Source organism: Lynx rufus, unplaced genomic scaffold, assembly GCF_022079265.1.
Source record: "Lynx rufus isolate CCGP_SWC_20201006 ecotype Redwood Valley unplaced genomic scaffold, mLynRuf1.p SCAF_3, whole genome shotgun sequence".
NCBI lineage: Eukaryota > Metazoa > Chordata > Mammalia > Carnivora > Felidae > Lynx > Lynx rufus.
This window is the reverse complement of record NW_025814845.1, coordinates 8559168-8576530: the sequence shown is the minus strand read 5'-3', so window position 1 is coordinate 8576530 and position 17363 is coordinate 8559168. Positions and strand designations below refer to the sequence as shown.

General features: G+C 44.9%; 1 protein-coding gene across 1 annotated transcript in view; it reads right to left on the bottom strand.

Moving 5' to 3' along the window:
* Positions 1–1987: 1987 nt before the first annotated feature.
* Positions 1988–17363, bottom strand: part of BST1 (bone marrow stromal cell antigen 1) — a 30619-nt gene continuing 15243 nt past the window's right edge. Inside the window, exons 7-9 of the mRNA XM_047092374.1 lie at positions 16392–16478; positions 12745–12804; positions 1988–2358 (exon numbers count right to left, since the gene is read on the bottom strand). Of these exons, the coding sequence (XP_046948330.1) occupies positions 2253–2358; positions 12745–12804; positions 16392–16478 (253 nt within the window). The 3' untranslated portion in view covers positions 1988–2252. The remainder of the gene's footprint in view (positions 2359–12744; positions 12805–16391; positions 16479–17363) is intronic.

Below are 17363 nucleotides of genomic sequence, written 5' to 3'. Positions count from 1 at the left end.
GGAGTCCATTCAGATGGTTCTGAAACAGAATCTAGGGATCCTTAACATTTGTGGGATCTTATTTAGTACAGCAGATGGGCAAGCACTCCAACTCTGGTTGTAGAAACTCCTTTCCACTTACTAGCCTTGTGACCTTGAGGAAGTGTCAAGCCTCAGTTTTCTTGTCTGCAAAATGAGATAGTAATGATAACTATGTGAATGATTAAATCATTTATCAGGCATTTACAACAGTGCCTGGCTGATGATAAGAACTCATGAAATGCTAGCTATGGTCATGATGATGGTGATGATCATGAAGGTAGCTGATGACAGTGGTTAAGGAAGTTAGCTGGTCTCTCCTGCCAAATCACCAGCAATGGGCCAATGAGCCGGTGGATGCCATGAGGGAGGGGTAACGGTGGAAGAGAAGGAAACAGGAGAGAAAGAGATGGGAGACAGAAGGAACTAGTCACGAGGCTTTGATGTCATTCCCAGGGAGAGAGATGAGACCAGCCCAGGGGAGTCTGAGATGCTCTTTAGCTATTCATGGGGTTGTTACGTGTGTCTATGTTATACACAGTGATCATGAGGCTGTTCAGTTTTCCAACTGTATAGGGACTATTTGGTCAAGCGTCCACAAAAACTGAGGAGAGACACTGCCAGGGAGGCCTCACCTAGAGATGAGGGGCACCGGGGTAAGAGAGAAAGAGCCCTGGGCTCAGGGTTACACATTTGAGGAACAGCTCTACCGCCCTTGGACAATCTTTTTCTCCCCCTTACAGAGATTTACAGGCCCTGCAGGAAGTGAAAGAGCTCCCGCTGCCTGTTTCTGGGAACCGGGGCATCAGAATCAGGGAGTTCTCATGTCTGAAACCCCCACACATGCTTTAGGTAAGAAAAGGAATAAGGAGAACAGAGAAGTGTCTGTGACAAGCTTTTGGTTTTATTTTTGTCTTCTGGAAATGTTTTGTGTCAAGACAAAGTACCACACACGTATGATATGTGCGTGTGTGTATATGTGTGTGGACTTCTCCCTTTCTGATTATAAAAGTAACACATACTCATTAGAGAACATCCGAAAAACACGAAAATGCCAAAGTCAAAAATAGGAATCACTGATAAGACCACCACCCAGAGATAATTGCTCTGCCTTTGAGTTTATTACTTTTTCTTTCATTTGTTTACAATATGCATATCGTAATAGAATTTGCTAAATTTGTATTATATTTTAGAAGGTTTTATATCTCACTTCTTGTACTTCTTGTTGACATTTTTCTATATCATTAAATGTTCTTTGAAAACATTTCAGTTACACACAGTGAAATTTAAATTTACTCTTTTTGATATACGGTTCTAAGTGTTGACAAAGACATAGATTCACTACCACAATCAAGATACAGAACAGTTTCTCCCCCAAAATTCCCTCACACTACCCCTTTGTAGTTACCCCCTCCCCCTAGTCCTAACCCTTTGCTACCACTGATCTATTCTCCATTCCTACAGTGTTGCCTTTTCCAGAATGTCATATAAGTAGAATAATACAGTATGTCGCCTATTGGTCTGGCTTCTTGTATTAGCACATCTGAGTGTTACTCATGTAACATTTTCTTTCTGACTATATAGAGAGTGTTGCTGAGTATTGTATAGATGTACCACAGTGAGCCCATCTGTTCACCAGCTGAAGGACATTTGGATTGGTAAACATGACTTTTACCAGTTGAACGCGATTCTAACCTACAGATATACCAAACCATATGAAAACAGTTCCCCATTATTGGACATTATGAGTTTCTCCCCCCCCATTATACATAACCATTAAGTGAACACCTTTATTCATAAATCTTTGCACGTCAAATATATATACATTTATAGAGTGTATATATGTCTTAAGCTATCAATAAGCAAGCAGTGTGCCCCACAGGGGATATAGGAAAATTCAGAAAAAATAGAAAATCTAATTCTACTAGAATTTTCTAAAAATATTTTATTATGTAACAATAGTCTGGGTCTCAATGCTTTATACAATATGACACAAGAAACTAATAACTTGCTTTCATTCTAATGCAGCAATTTTAACCTGCTAAGTATAACTAGACTAATTTCTTGTCTCTGAAATCCCGAGCTTGTGTATCATTGAAAACATTAACATTTTTTCCCAGAAGGAAGCTTCTTTAGACAGTGGAACCACCTGGTATGCACAGAACAAGACGGAGGAATGTGCAAGGGCGGGTTTCAGGGCGGGGGATGGTAGGGCAGCACAGCTGGGCTTCCAGTCACAGTTGAATAACTGAAGCCAGAACCACTAAGAAAGGAATGAAGAGGCTGGCACCATGTTCTGCACAGAGGGGTGGGGCTTCTCTTCGAGTGGAGGTTACTGCTCTGCAAATTAAAAAGGAAAGAGAGAAAATTTCAGTATTGGTGTGCAACGCCTACTGTCAAAAATATACATGCATGCTGCAAAAGAAATTGAAATAGTGCAGAAAGTTAACAAGTGACGAGTAAAAGTGCCTTCGACTCCCCCATTCTTGCTTTCCACAGAGAATCATTGCTGACGGTTTGAACTGTCTTCCCAAGAACGTAACACGTATGCATACATTACACATGTTCCCACACACACCTTCACACACCCTTTCATCTGAGTACAAATGCAACCTGTAATTTTTTTCCCCTAACATCATATTTTGGACATACTTTCATATTGTACGTATGAGTTAATTCATTCTTCCTCATGGATGAATTCTTACTGTATGGATATACCATAAACCTAGCCAACTTCCCTACTGATGGACATTACATTGTCAGAGTTTAACTGGCGTGGAAAAACCTATCTTGACTTAAAGACACCAAGAGAGGACCCGGCCAAAAAAAATGGACTCTGGTCGGGGCTCCTGAGTGGCTCAGCTGGTTGAGAATCCGTCTTCAGTTCAGGTCATGATGTCACAGTTCGTGGGTTTGAGCCCTGCGTCGAGCTCTACACAGAGCCTGCTTGGGATTCTCTATCCCTCTCTTTCTGCCCCTCCCTTGCTCGCTCTCTTTCTCTCTCTCTCTCTCTCAAAAATAAATACATAAACATGAACTTGTCATAGCAAATAGGGTCTGACCACTGACTGGATTTTTTAAAAGAGAAATTACTGAATTTTTAAAAACCAATTCAAAGATACATCTGTTTAAATCGTGAAACCATCGAATGTTGGCTTGGAAATTTATCCCATGGTTTGGGACTCCATCTGAGTGCTGGTCACCCCTCATTCACTAATGTTTATTGCAGCATTATTTATAATAGCAAAATATGGAAGCAACCTATTGATGGATGAATGGATAAGGGAGACGTGGTATTCACACACACACACACACACACACACACACACACACGTGCTCATGCAGACACACACAGGACTATTACACAGCCACAAAAAAGGATGCAATTTTTAGCATTTGCAACAACACAGATGGACCTAGAGGGTATTATGCTAAGTGAAATAATTCAGACTATGAAAGACAAATACCATATGATTCAGTTATATGTAAATCTAAAAGAAAAAAAAAACAAATGAATAAACAAACAAAAAGTAGAATCAGACCTGGAAATACAGAGAACAAACTGATGGTTGCCAGAGGGGAGGAGAGTGGGAGAATGGGCAAAATGGATGAAGGGGAGTGGAAGATACAGACTTCCAGTTATGGAATGAATAAGTCACAGAAAGGAAGGAAGGAAGGAAGCATAGAGAATTTAATGATACCGTAATAGTGTCATATGCTAACAGATGGTAGTTATACTTGGGATGAGCATAGCATAATGTATAAGCCTGTCTAACCACTATATTGTACACCTGAAACTAATGTAACATTGTGTGTCAACTACACTCAAATAAAAAACAAATAAAAATGGAATAAAGGAACCTCAAGCAGACACAAGTTTGTACTAGGGCTCCTCCTGCTGGACATTTCCTATAATTGCACTTCTGATTCAGTTAACGTTTCAGACTTGATTTAGTCAAAATTATTTTTTTTTCTTTACAATAATTAACGAATCCAAGGGTATACTTATTTTTATTCTTTTAGGAAAATAAAGTATTACAGAACTAAACATAGTCATAAGAGTCTCCACCCTTTTTCAGTTCTCACTGCCTTTTCTAGAAGTAACCACTGGTAGCAATTTGGAGCTCCTCTCCTTAGACCGTTTCATCACTGACATCCATTATCACACACACACAGAAACACGTAGTTTTCCTTTGCTTTTCACGACTGGGTTCATGTTCTAGGCACTGATTTGTCACAACTTAAACTTTTCCTGTCCACATGAGGTTGTGCTGGAGGGCAATTTTTATGCAAAGAAAAAACACTATTTGCAATTACTTTGGTTTTAAAAATTAATTCTAGCTATTAAGCTTATAAATTCAAACACCTTATTTCTCCAAACATTTTTCTAGTTGACTTACGAGTCATATTTTTCTGTTTAAAAACCTAGGCGGGGGGCACCTGGTGGGCTCAGTTCACAACTCTGGATGTCGAGGTCATGAGTTCAAGCCTCACATTGGGCCTAAAGCTTACTTTTAAAACAAAATAAAAAAACCTAGGGACCTCTGATAATAACTTTTTTTTTAAGTAATCTTGGGGTGCCTGGGTGGCTCAGTCAGCTGGGCGTCTGACTTCGGCTCAGGTTACGATCTCATGGTGCATGGGTTCAAGCCCTGCATCAGGCCCTGTGTGGACAGCTCAGAGCCTGGAGCCTGCTTCCGATTCTGTGTCTCCCTCTCTCTCTGCCCCTCCCTTGCTCATGCTCTCTCTCTCTCTCTCAAAAATATCATTAAATTTTTTAAATAAATTAATTAATTAAAAAATAAAAAGTGATCTCTGTGCCCAACATGGGGCTTGAACTCACTATCCCAACATCCAAAGTCACATGCTCTACAGATTAAGCCAGCCAGGTGCCTCTGACAATAAGTTTTAAGGGGATTTCATACCTAATCAAATTTCCTTGAATATTTTTAACTCAGGTTATTTTAGACTAAATTATTTTAAACTTATCTTTTTTAAATGTTACATTTTTTTAAATACTTCAAGTGACTTTAAATGAGCAACACCTTCTCAAACACTTGATTCTAGTAAATCTAATAAAGGTATAAAATTTCATCTTAATTCTCTTAAACATTCCAATTTTGGCTAAAAACTTAGTAGAATCTCTTATAACTTTCAACATTAAAAAACCCAAGTCTACAATCAGTTATTTAATAGTTACATACATATTTGGAATCACAGGGCTATTTTTATATGCTAAATTCTCTAAAATGCTGCAAATTTAATTAAATACCAAAAAATGCAAGTTCTTCCTAAACTTACCACAAAACTATTTTTTTTAATGTTGATTTATCTTGGAGAGAGAAAGAGCTCGAGGAAGGGAGGGGCAACGAGAGAGGGAGACAGAATCCGAAGCAAGCTCCAGGCTCTGAGCCGTCAGCACAGACCCTGACATGGGGCTCAAACCCATGAACCATGAGATCATGACCTGAGCCGTAGTCGAATGTTCAACCAACCTAGCCACCCAGGCGCCCCAACTTTCCACAAAACTATTAATAATATGAGTTGGATTTATATTAACAGCTATATATTCCGTTCTAAACCTTTGTAGATTAAAAGTCCTTTGTTCCACTATTCCAAAGCAAGTTGAGCTTGGATTTCCCACTTCTGTGTCCTAGGGTGTGTGGGCGGAAGAGGGACAATGCATTTTGGAGAATTCCGACCAAGATGAGACTTTTGATGTTTCTCCTTGACCTCGATTGATACAAGGAGTCCTTATTTCAATAACATAAGTATGTCTGTTTTCTCATTTCCTCACCAATCCTGTATTGTCATTGTGCTGAATTTTTGGTCAATACTGGAGTCTACAAGATTGTTTTCTACATATTTTTTCATGAGAAATTGTTCATGAGAATTTCTCCATATTGCTGTATGATTATCCTATCACTGTTTCCCCCACCCAGCTTTACCGAGATATAATCTACATACAATGTCTACATTCTATTCCAGTAAATGTAACCCTTTGATGTAACCATTCACTTCTCATTGGATATCTACCTCTGATTCAGTATTATAAAGAATGCTTTGGTGAACATCTCTGAGCATAGAGGTTGTGCCCACATTCTGAATCGTTTCTTTAGAAGAGGGTACCAGAAGTACCCTAAGGTCTGACTTAAGGTCAAAGATTATGAATATTTTTATAATGCCTGATACATATTGTCAAATTTTTCTCCCAAAGCAATTTACAAACTTATAATGGCATCAAGCATTTAATAACATCTTTAAAATATTTTTCCCACTGTATGTCAAAGACATTGTGGTGAAAACTGCACCTCATGAAATCTGTATCTAATTTGGGGCACCTGGGTGGCTCAGTCAGTTGTGCATCCAACTTCAGCTCAGGTCATAATCTTGCCATTCAGTTCGTGAGTTGGAGCCCCACATTGGGCTCACTGCTCTTAGCACAGAATCCACTTAGGATCCTTTGTGCCCTTCTCCCTCTACCCCTCCCCGACTTGTGCTCTCTTAAAACAAATAAACATTTAAAAAATTATATCTCATTATTACTACAAGGAGGAACTCATTCTCTGTATTTGCCATTTGGGGATCATCTCTTGCAAATTATCCATCAATATTCTTAGTGAAGTTGTTTAAAAAAGAGATCAGTAAAATTCCTTCCAGGGCAATGAGAGTGGAGGAAAATCTGGCAACCAGTGAAAGAGGGTTTGGGTTTTTTTTTTATTATTTATTTTTTTAATTTACATCCAAGTTAGTTAGCATCTAGTGCAACAATGTTTTCAGGAGTAGATTCCTTAGTGCCCCTTACCCATTTGGCCCCTCCCCCCTCCCACCCCTCCAGTAACCCTCTGTTTGTTCTCCATATTTAAGGGTCTCTTATGTTTTGTCCCCCTCCCTGTTTTTATATTATTTTTGCTTCCCTTCCCTTATGATCATCTGTTTTGTACCTTAAAGTCCTTATATGAGTGAAGTCATATATTTGTCTTTCTCTGACTGACTAATTTCGCTTAGCATAATACCCTCCAGTTTCATCCACGTAGTTGCAAATGGCAAGATTTCATTCTTTTTGATTGCCGAGTAATACTCCATTCTACATATATACCACATCTTCTTTATCCATTCACCCACCGATGGACATTTGGGCTCTTTCCATACTTTGGCTATTATTGATAGTGCTGCTATAAACATGGGGGTGCAAGTGCCAAGAGGGTTTTATTCTTGACATTCAATGGAACTGGGAAAGAACTGTCATAAATAAATCTATTCAACAATCACTGAAAGAATGCCCAAACAAAGTAAAGAACAGATCAGGGACTATAAGCCCCTTCCTGGCGTGCCTGTGGCTCAGTTGGTTAAGCGTCTGACTTCGGCTCAGGTCATGATCTCATACTTTTGAGAGTTCAAGCCCCACATCAGGCTCTCCGCTCTCAGCACAGAGCTCACTTTGGATCCTGTCTCCCTCTCTCTCTGCCCCTTCCCCCTCACTCTCTCTCTTAAAAATAAATAAACATTTTTTTAAAAAATCCTTCCTTATCTGCTGTGATGTGAACCACAGGGACATTTTGAGGCAGTGTGGTTTGGTGGGAAAAACAAGGATTTGACACACAAACTTGCATTCTGGGCGTGGCTCTAGCCAGTCCTGAATGACTCTAAGAGATCACTTAGCCCCCTCAGCATCACTGATGGGGATCAAATTGCCCACCTTCCAGGAACGTGATCAGGAGGCAAGATGATGACCCCAGACTGCCGCACTGGAAGCCCGACACACCCAAAGTCCTCAGAAAGGCCTGGGAGAGGTAAGGAGAGCCAACCTCAGTCACCCGGCACATCCTGCAGCAGAGGAGGTAAACTGAGGCACGGGGTGCCAGGGTGGCACCACTTGCCTGTTTCAGGAATGGCAGTGGAGGGCCCAGTGGTTTTACAAAAAGAAACTTTACGTGATCTGTATCTGTATAAAGTTGACAGTCTGCTTAAGGAAACAGGGAGTAAAACCGTAAAGACCCGAGTTACACTGTAACACTAAGGAGCCTACGCGGCCAGGCCTTTTGAAGTCCCCAGCAAACTGGGTTGCCCAGGCCACGAAATCCTCCCACAACCTTATTCCCCTTTTCTCCGCCTAAGTGAACCATCGGTTTCTGTTTCTTGCAATCGAAATCTGGAACTTACACATTTGCTACCACCAGGCATGTCTCCAACTTCCTAGGACACCTGTCATTCCTTTTGGCTACCTGGCCAGATTGAGACATTGTCTGAAACAGGTGCTTCCACAGAGAGGAAACCAATCCCTTTCTTTCTTTTTTCTTTCTTTCTTTCTTTCTTTCTTTCTTTCTTTCTTTTTCTTTCTTCCTTTCTTTCTTCCCTTTCTTCCTTCGTTTTTTTCTTCCTTTCTTTTCTTTCTTTCTCTCTTTTTTTTTCTTTTCTTTCTTTTCTTTCTTCTCTCCTTTCTTCTCTTTCTTTCTTTTCTCTTTTCTTCCTTTCTCTCTCCCTTTTTCTTTCTACCTCTTTTTCCTTTCTCTTTTCTTTCTTTCTCTCTCCCTTTTTTTCTTTCTCCCTCTCTCTTTTCTTTCTTTCTTTTTTCTTTCTTTCTCTTTGTCTCTCCCTTTCTCTTTTTTCTTTCTTTCTCCCTCTCTTCTTTCTTTCTTTCTTTCTTTCTCCCCCCCAATCTCTTTCTCTCTCCCATTCTCTCTCTCCTAAGTGCCTACCAGGTTGCAGGCTCCATGCTAATCTCTTGGGAAACATCCATCAGTGAACAAAACAGGTAAAAGTCTCTGTCCTTCTGGGGCTTATGTGCTAAGAGGTGGGAGATAGGCAGTAAAGAATAAACTTAGGCACCTGGGTGGCTCAGACGGTTAAGCATTCAACTTTAGCTCAGGTCATGGTCTCATCATTTGTGAGTTTGCACTGACAGTGTGGAGGCTGCCTGGGATTCTCTCTCTCTGCCTCTCCCCCACTTGCATGCACACATGCTCTCTCTTGCTCCCTCTCTCCCTCTCAAAATAAGTAAACTTTAAGAAAAAAGTGTGTAAAAAAAGAATAAAGTTAATGAGCAAATAACTCAGAAGCTGATAAACATCATAAAAAAGAGAAATAGAGCCACAGGAGGGGTTTCACAGAGCCAGTCCATGGTGCAGGCTGTAATTTAAAATACCGAGGTCAGGATAACTTCCTGGAGGTGAGATACAAGCTAATACAGCAGGTGAGTTAGCCCATTGACAGCTAGGGGAAGGACTTCCAGGCAGAGGGAACAGTGCAGGTAAAGGTCCTGGGGCAGGAATGCACCTGGGATGTTCCAGGAGGCCACTCTGAGGCACAGAAAGGAGAAGGGAGTAAGGAAGACGCTGGAGAGAACTGGGCCAGAGCAGGCTGTTTGGCTCTTACTCTGAGCGATATGGGAGTGACTGCAGAGTTGTGAGCCAACGAGTCCCATGACTGAATAGTTACAGAACTACACTCTATACTTTGTGAACTTCTGGAAGTTTCCCTAATAAACAATTAAAATGGCAGCTGGGCCTCAAACAGGCCACGAAGGACGGGACAAGGTGGAAGCAAGAAGGCTCATTAGGGCCCGCTAGGTAATCTAGCTGGCTGCTGGCCAGGCTGGTTCTGGTAGGTGACTGCATACTCCATCAATCTGTAGGTTGAACCAGTGGAATTTTCTGGTAAAGCACGAGAGAAGGGAAGGAATCAAAGACAGCTCCAAGATTTCTGGAACGGGCATTTGGGGATTTGGGGAAAGCTGGGCATTGCCATCAATTGAGACCAGGAAGACTCTGGGTAGACCAAGTTTAGAGGTCTCTTAGTTTCCTGTTGCCACTGCAACAAATCAATCAGTGGCTTAAAACAGCGCACATTTACTCTCTTACAGTTCTGAAGGCCGGAAGTCAGAAACCAGTCTCACCACACTAAAGTCAAGGTGTCAGTGGGGCTCCTTCGTTCCGGAGAGCCTCCTGAAGGAAGAGTCGGTTCCCCTGCCCTTTTCTGCTTTTAAAGTACACCCTTCCAGGGGCGCCTGGGTGGCTCAGTCAGTTAAGCATCTGACTTCAGCTCGGGTCATGATCTCACGGTTTGTGCGTTCGAGCCCCGCATCGGGTGAGCTGGAGCCCTGCCCCGCTTCAGGTGAGCCCCGCTTCTCTCTCCTCTCTCTCTGCCCCTTGCGCACTTGCACTCTCAATAAATAATAAATAAATAAATAAATAAATAAATAAATAAATAAATAAATAAGGTGCACCAGTCCAATCTCTGCTTCCATGATCACACTGCCTGCTTGTGTTGTGCATCGAATCTCCCTCTGCCTCCCCCTCATAAGGACACTTGTGATTCTATTTAGGGTCCACCTGGATAACCAAGGACAGTCTCCCCATCTCAAGATCCTCGACGTAATCACATCTGAAAAGTCCCTTTGCCATACAAGGTGACAGTCACAGATTCCAAGGATGACAACTGGGTATCGTTAGGCGCCATGATTCAGCCTACCGGGGCAGGTAAACTCAGTTCGGTTTGGGATGTGTTGAGATTGAAATACCTATTAGACCATCCAAGTGGAAACACTGAGTAGACTGTTAAATATGCAAGTATGGCGTTCCGTACAGGACCTAGACTAGAGACATTCATTCCGGAGGCACCAGCATATAGGTGAGATTTAAAGCCACGAGGCTGGATTTAAAGCAGATACTCACTTTCGCACCCTGCCCTGCAGTTAGCGCACAGACACATGACCAAACTCTGCCAAACAGCTGTCCCCATTGGAGCACAGTGGATTGAGACAGCAGGGCCCCCCAACGTCTAGTCTAGGGGCACCTGGGTGGCTCATTTGGCTAGCGTCTAACTCTTGATTTCGGCTCGGGACGTGATCTCATGGTTCATGAGATCAAGCCCCACACTGGGTTCTGCTGAGTGCACTGGGATTCCCTCTCCCTCTCTCTCTGCCCCTCCCCCACTCACACTCTCTCTTTCTCTCAAAATAAATAAGCTTAACAAGTAAACTGTTCTAACCACGAGGATGCCTAAGGCACCAGCGCTCTGAGGCTGCAGTGGCAGAGACTGTAGAAGCACCCAGGTGTGAGCACAGGTACTCTCTGAGCTGTGTGTACCCACACAGGCTCCCCTCCGGCAGTTCTGGGTCGGACTTCGGCCTGGCCTCCGGTCCCGCTTCCCCGGCTCTCACAGGAAGATTCTGTGCGGTGCCTTAAAATCTTTGAATACGTCCCATTTCTGCTGAACTACCTGGAGCTGATGTGTGATGCTTGTAGACAAGAATTCCGACCGATGCCCTTCCTACTTGAACTTGAGGAACCTGGGCCGGGTGCCCAGGCCTGACTCTTTAAGAGTCTTTCCAGTGTCCTGTCGAGAAAGGAGGTGGGGGGCTAATACACCCGTTGCTTTCTTCAATCTCCACGACAATCCTGTGAGGTGGTTTCCATTATTTTTCATTTGGGGCCTGAGAAAACCGCCCACCTCAGGCTATGGGACTCCAAGCGCAGTGCTCTTACCGCCGCCCAAAGGCTCACTGTCTGCGGTCTGTGGGCAGGAAAGTTCCCGGTGAGAAGTTGGGGGGTGGTGTGTGTAGAAAGAGTGTGAAGGACCCGGAGGGCCAGACTAGAAGTCTGGATCGGTCACAGGAACCTTGAAGGTCTTTGAGCAGCGTGGACGGGACGGTGGGTGTCCTTTCCACGTGAAGCAAGTGAGGGCCCAGGATCATAGAACATTCTTGCTCTTTCATGAGAGGATGAGAAAACTGCATGCCTCCTCTGAGGGGTCAGCTCCAGGGTCACATGCTGTCATGGTGGGTCTGCTCGTTACTTCCCTCCCAGGAACAGTCCGGGGCGGACACGGCAGCTCCACGGTCGGAAGCGCCCAGCCTCCCCCATTGTGCGGCTCTGTGCGCCCAGCCGAGGACGGTCCCCACCGCGTGGCCCAGGTCCATCCACGGGGCGGCAGGAACGCACACAGGGAAGACAGGTCCCTTCCTTTCAAGTGGAGTCGCGCCCATCGTCCCACCGCAGCGCAAAGGGAAGCCAGGAAACACGCTCGCTGCTCTTGGCAGCCGTGACCCCAACTGAAATGCGAGGGTTCTCTTACTAAATGAAGGAGACAAGAGCTCTGTGGGGATGGTGAGCAGTCCTTCTCTCTTTTTCTGTGTCTGCCTGTCTGTTTCTCTCTTTCTAATGGACTAGTTATGAAACTGAACAAAATATTCTTTTTTTTTTTTAATGTTTTTTAACGTTTATTCATCTTTGAGAGAGAGACAGACAGACAGACCACGAGCAGGGGAGGGCCAGAGAGAGAGGGAGACACAGAACCCGAAGCCGGCTCCAGGCTCCGAGCTGTCAGCACAGAGCCTGACGCGGGGCTCGAACCCACAGGCCGCGAGATCACAACCTGAGCCCAAGTAGGACGCTCAACCGACCGAGCCACCCAGGCGCCCCAAAATGGACAAAATATTCCATGTGACGCACACAGCACAATGTGCAGCAGCCAGAGTACTCTTCCCCTTACAGATGGAAGAACGGATGGTATGGACTTCAGCTCACCTGGGCAGGTGTTCATCAAACCTGCACCACCTTAGCCGCTCAGAGAGCCCGAGCCGCTCAGTGCAGAAGCACAGGACTCCCTCCACAGCCACATGTTCTAGGGCGCATGTGTAAAATCATACTGCAATTCATCAGTGGTCTATAAACAGTCCCGCTTATCTTGGGGAGGCAAGGAGGTCGGGGCAGGACAGCTACTTACGAGTTTAAGGCACAGTCAGGATGAGTGCTGTGGTCCACGCACATTAAGAGCTTCACTGGTCTACAGAATGAAAAGAAATAATATGTAAGGGATTAAATGACTCTCACTCATCAAACATATACGGTATGCCTGGAAAGTACCAGGGATACAAAGTCTCTCACCAAACACAAACTATTTGTTTTTAAAAACATTAGCTAGCATTTATTAGGCACTTACTACATACCAAGAAATTTGATGATGGATTTTTTTGTTTTTAATTGTTTTACCCTTTATTTATTGCTGACAGAGAAATAGCACACACAGAGTGCGAACAGGGGAGGAACAGACAGACAGGGAGACACGGAATCCAAAGCAGGCTCCAGGATCTGAGCTGTCAGCGCAGAGCCCGACGCAGGGCTCGAACTCACGAACTGCGAGATCATGACCTGAGCCGATGTCGCAGGCTTCACCGACTGAGCCACCGAGGCGCCCCGATGAGATTTTCTATATAGACTTTGCCATTTAATCCTCACAAAGACCAAACAGAGCAGGTATTAATACCATCTCCAGTTTACAGGTGAGAAAGCTGATCAGAGTAACTGGCCCAAGAACACACACTAAGGGCTGTGGGGCGGAATGTGAGCTGAATGCGAACCCTGCAGGCTCACCCCAGAGCCCAAGCGTGGAACCACCCAAGCAAGCATGTACAGTCTTGCCTGGAAGATCCTCTTGATAAGTTCTTTGGCCAGAAAGTTGGACTTGAAGCACACGGATGATGGCCTTTGCCCAGGCTCCAGCGACAAAGAAAGCTGACTGGCTCCGCGAGTAGAGGGAGGAGACGTGGAGTCCCAGGAGGGCAGGGAAAGCAGTAGTGAAGAGAGAAGCCGGGTAACAGGAGCACAGGGCACACTAGGTAGGAGTCAGGCCAACAGGGGCTCCCTCCCTGGCTAGGTGGCTGGAAGGGACTTTGGAGAAACAGGAAATGTGTGTGCGCTCTACTGCTCCCCGAGGCTTGCCTACTTTCCAGTAAAGTCTACGATACACAGCTATTTGCTATGACCGTAGTTTATTGCTGTGGCTTCATGCCCCCCACTCCAAGGTCATTGAGTTTCACTGAGTCTGGCCCAAGACAGCGCTCACAGAAAGCAACCAGGAGGCAAGAGAGGCTATGACAAGAGAAGACGTGGCCAGAATTGGCAAGAATCTTGGGGAGAACTTCCGTCTGCCACAGGACAGAGGACAACATCACCTGAATTTTATGGGGCAGGTTCTCAGTTACATCTGGGTTGGAGTTTGGTTTGTTACCCTTTGTGACTCTCCTGCAGTAAGCCTTCTGTTACCTCCCCTGTGCCCCGGGAGCAAAACAAAACCCCACCTTGACACAAGAGCCCGTGGGCAGTAAAGAAGTGGGAGAAGGGGAGCTGACCCAGGCTTGCAAGGGAAGAGCCCTGAAGGCCAGCATCAGTGGGGACAACACTAGGGCAAGTGACTGCAGGCTAAGTCCCTGAGGACAGCTGTGCGCAGGGAAGGAGACCTTGGGCTCTGGCCTGGGTCACCATACGTGGCCTGACGTCTTACAAAGACAACTTCCTCGAGGGAGTTCTGGGCCAAAGCAAAGTGGTCTCACATGTGGAACTTTTTGGCACAATTTTCTCCATCATTGAGCAGTTTTAGTAAAAAAAAAAACAAAAAACAAAAACAAAACAAAAAACAAAAACTGCCTTTCAAGAAAAATATACAAAAATCTGGTGCTTTCTTGTTGTGATGAGCACTGGGCGCTCTATCGAAGTGTTGAATCACTATATTGTACACCTGAAACTAAGATTACATGGTATGTTAATTGACTGCAATTTGAACAAAAACATTAAAAATAAATAAAATAAAATCTGGTGCTTTAAGAAAGGAAGGGTCCTATAGTAGAGGGGCTCCTGGGTGGCTCAGTCGGTTAAGCATCCAACTCTAGATTTCAGCTCAGGTCATGATCTCACAGTTTCATGGGCTTAAGCCCCACGTCGGGCTCTGCCCTGATAGTGTGGCGCTTCCTTGAGATTCTACCTCTCACTCTGCCCCTCCCCTGCTTGCACTCTCTTTCTCAAGAATAAATAATAATAAATTAAAAAATGAAAGAAAGAAAGAAAGAAAGAAAGAAGGAAAGAAAGAAAGAAAGAAAGTCCTCTCGTAGAAAGAAAAGAGCATACTTCAAAGCCATAGAATGCTAGGTTCAAAACTCAGCTCTGCCACAGAGTAGTGACCTTGCAAAACTTATTTAATTTCTCTGACCCTTAATTTATCCCTCCATGGAAAGCAGGTGTTTATATAAAGCTTAACAACAGACAAAACGAATCCACTACAAGTCTAGACAGAGGCTACTATTGTGGGCAGGTGGGGAGACTCTGGGGTGCTGGTTATATTGTTTCTCGATCTAGACAGGTGCGTGTGGAACTTGTGAAAATTCATTCAACCGTGTACTTAGGGCTTGTGCATTTTCCCATACATAGTTTATATTTCCCCAAAAAGAGGACATTGTTTTAATAGAAGATGGCAACACTTAACTTTTGAGTTTCCTGAGAGCATTAACAATAACAGATGAGTACACTGGGACAGCTTCAAGCTGTGGGGCTCCTTCTCTGGGAAAGCGGAGGGCAGCCCACATTTCCCGTGGGCTCTGCTCGGTGGGGACGATTACCCAGCCCCCAGAGCCACGGAGAAGGTATGGTACAGTAGAGCCAGACGTATGGTCGTGGGGCCTGGCCAAGACTGCAGATGTAATTGCCACCCTTGCCAATTTGGGGTAAAGCCACTAAGGCCTTGCAGTGTTGGACTTCGGCCCCGAGGAACCGAGCAGGGCTGCAGACTTAGGCAGTGAGGCAGAGAAAAGCAGGAAGCAGCAAGGCAAGAACTCCCGGTCCAGGGGAGGGTTTCCAACAGGTATCAGGGTTTCAGCCAAGCTTATCTACCAAGAATCAGGAAAGCCCTCAGGCAATATGTAAATACATAAAGTGCTTAGCCTACAATGTGCTCAGAAATGGTAGCTGTTACTATTTTCCTATCAGTCCACTGTCAAGGTCTATCTGTAAGTACCTCAAACAAACCCATCTTAGCACCTATTTTAGGCAAGGACCCATGGCATCCACAAATGCCAGGACCACAGTGCCTGTCCTCGGGGGACTCACCATTGCTGTAAGCAAGGGAGGGGAAATGGGACAAGCAGCCAGGAAACAGGACTTTACTGTCTGTCCTTGAAGTTTTTTTTTTGTTTGTTTTTGAGACAGAGAGAGAGCATGCACACATGCTGGAGACAGGCAGGAGAAGAGAGAGAACCTTAAGCAGGTCCAACACTCATCGTGGAGCCCAAGCCCAACACAGGGCTTAATCCCACGACCCCAGGATCACAACCTGAGCGGAAATCAAGAGTCAGACCCTCAACTGACTCAGCCACCCAGGTATCCCCTTGAAGCATCTTTACAAGGGGACCCAGAAGTGGGTGGGACCCAGACAGAGGTCTGGCCAGAAGGCACCCTCAGCCCTCGTGCCCAGTGACCACCCAGAAGGCACAGTCCAGGGGCCCTCATCGCTGATCCCAGCAGAACCCTTTCCAACGGCCCCTTGCCCTCCAAAATCACCGCTCCGCCCTGGAAATTGTGCACTGATTAGGATATACCACCTACAGGTGATCATTAATACAGCGGAACTGAAAGCCCATTTTCTCCAGTCTCTCTTCCAGGATTTTCACACTGCCTTCTCCACAGGATTCCCTAAAATACAAAAACATAGAATATAAATAAAATTAAAGGAGGAAGAAGGAAGTTGTTTCTGGGTGAATTACAATGTCCCATGACCACGTGCTTCCTGGGTTAGTCTCCACTCTGAAGGAATATGGGAAAATCCGCTGCACCCTAGAAAGCTGAACGCTGAGAACCTGTCTTGGCGGGTCCAGCTGGGGGGGGGGGTGAGGGGGGGACCTGCCCTGGCACATGGTGGTGGTCACAGGGCACTCCCTCCCCCCAGCAACACACCTTAGGGCAGAGCCCCAGGTCCCCAGAATGCTGGCGACTTGTGTCCCATACAGTATGTTTTAAATGAAAGCAAGAACACACAAACCAAAAATTATTAAAAATGCAAATAAACCCATGGGGAAAAAAAGCACCCTAATCGCACATCGCTAGAGATAACTACTGGGGCGCCTGGGTGGCGCAGTTGGTTAAGCGTCCGACTTCAGCCAGGTCACGATCTCGCGGTCCGGGAGTTCGAGCCCCGCGTCAGGCTCTGGGCTGATGGCTCAGAGCCTGGAGCCTGTTTCCGATTCTGTGTCTCCCTCTCTCTCTGCCCCTCGCCCATTCATGCTCTGTCTCTCTCTGTCCCAAAAATAAATAAACGTTGAGATAACTACGGTTAACATTTTGGTGTATACCGTTCTCAATCTTTGAAATGCATTCATTCCCATGAGACTTTTTTTTTTTAATTTTTTTTAACGTTTATTTACTATTGAGAAACAGAGACACAGCATGAGCATGGGAAGGGCAGAGAGAAGGGGAGACACAGAATCCAAAGCAGGCTCCAGGCTCCGAGCTGTCAGCATAGAGCCCGATGTGGGGCTCGAACCCACAGACTGTGAGATCGTGACCTGAGCCGAAGTTGGA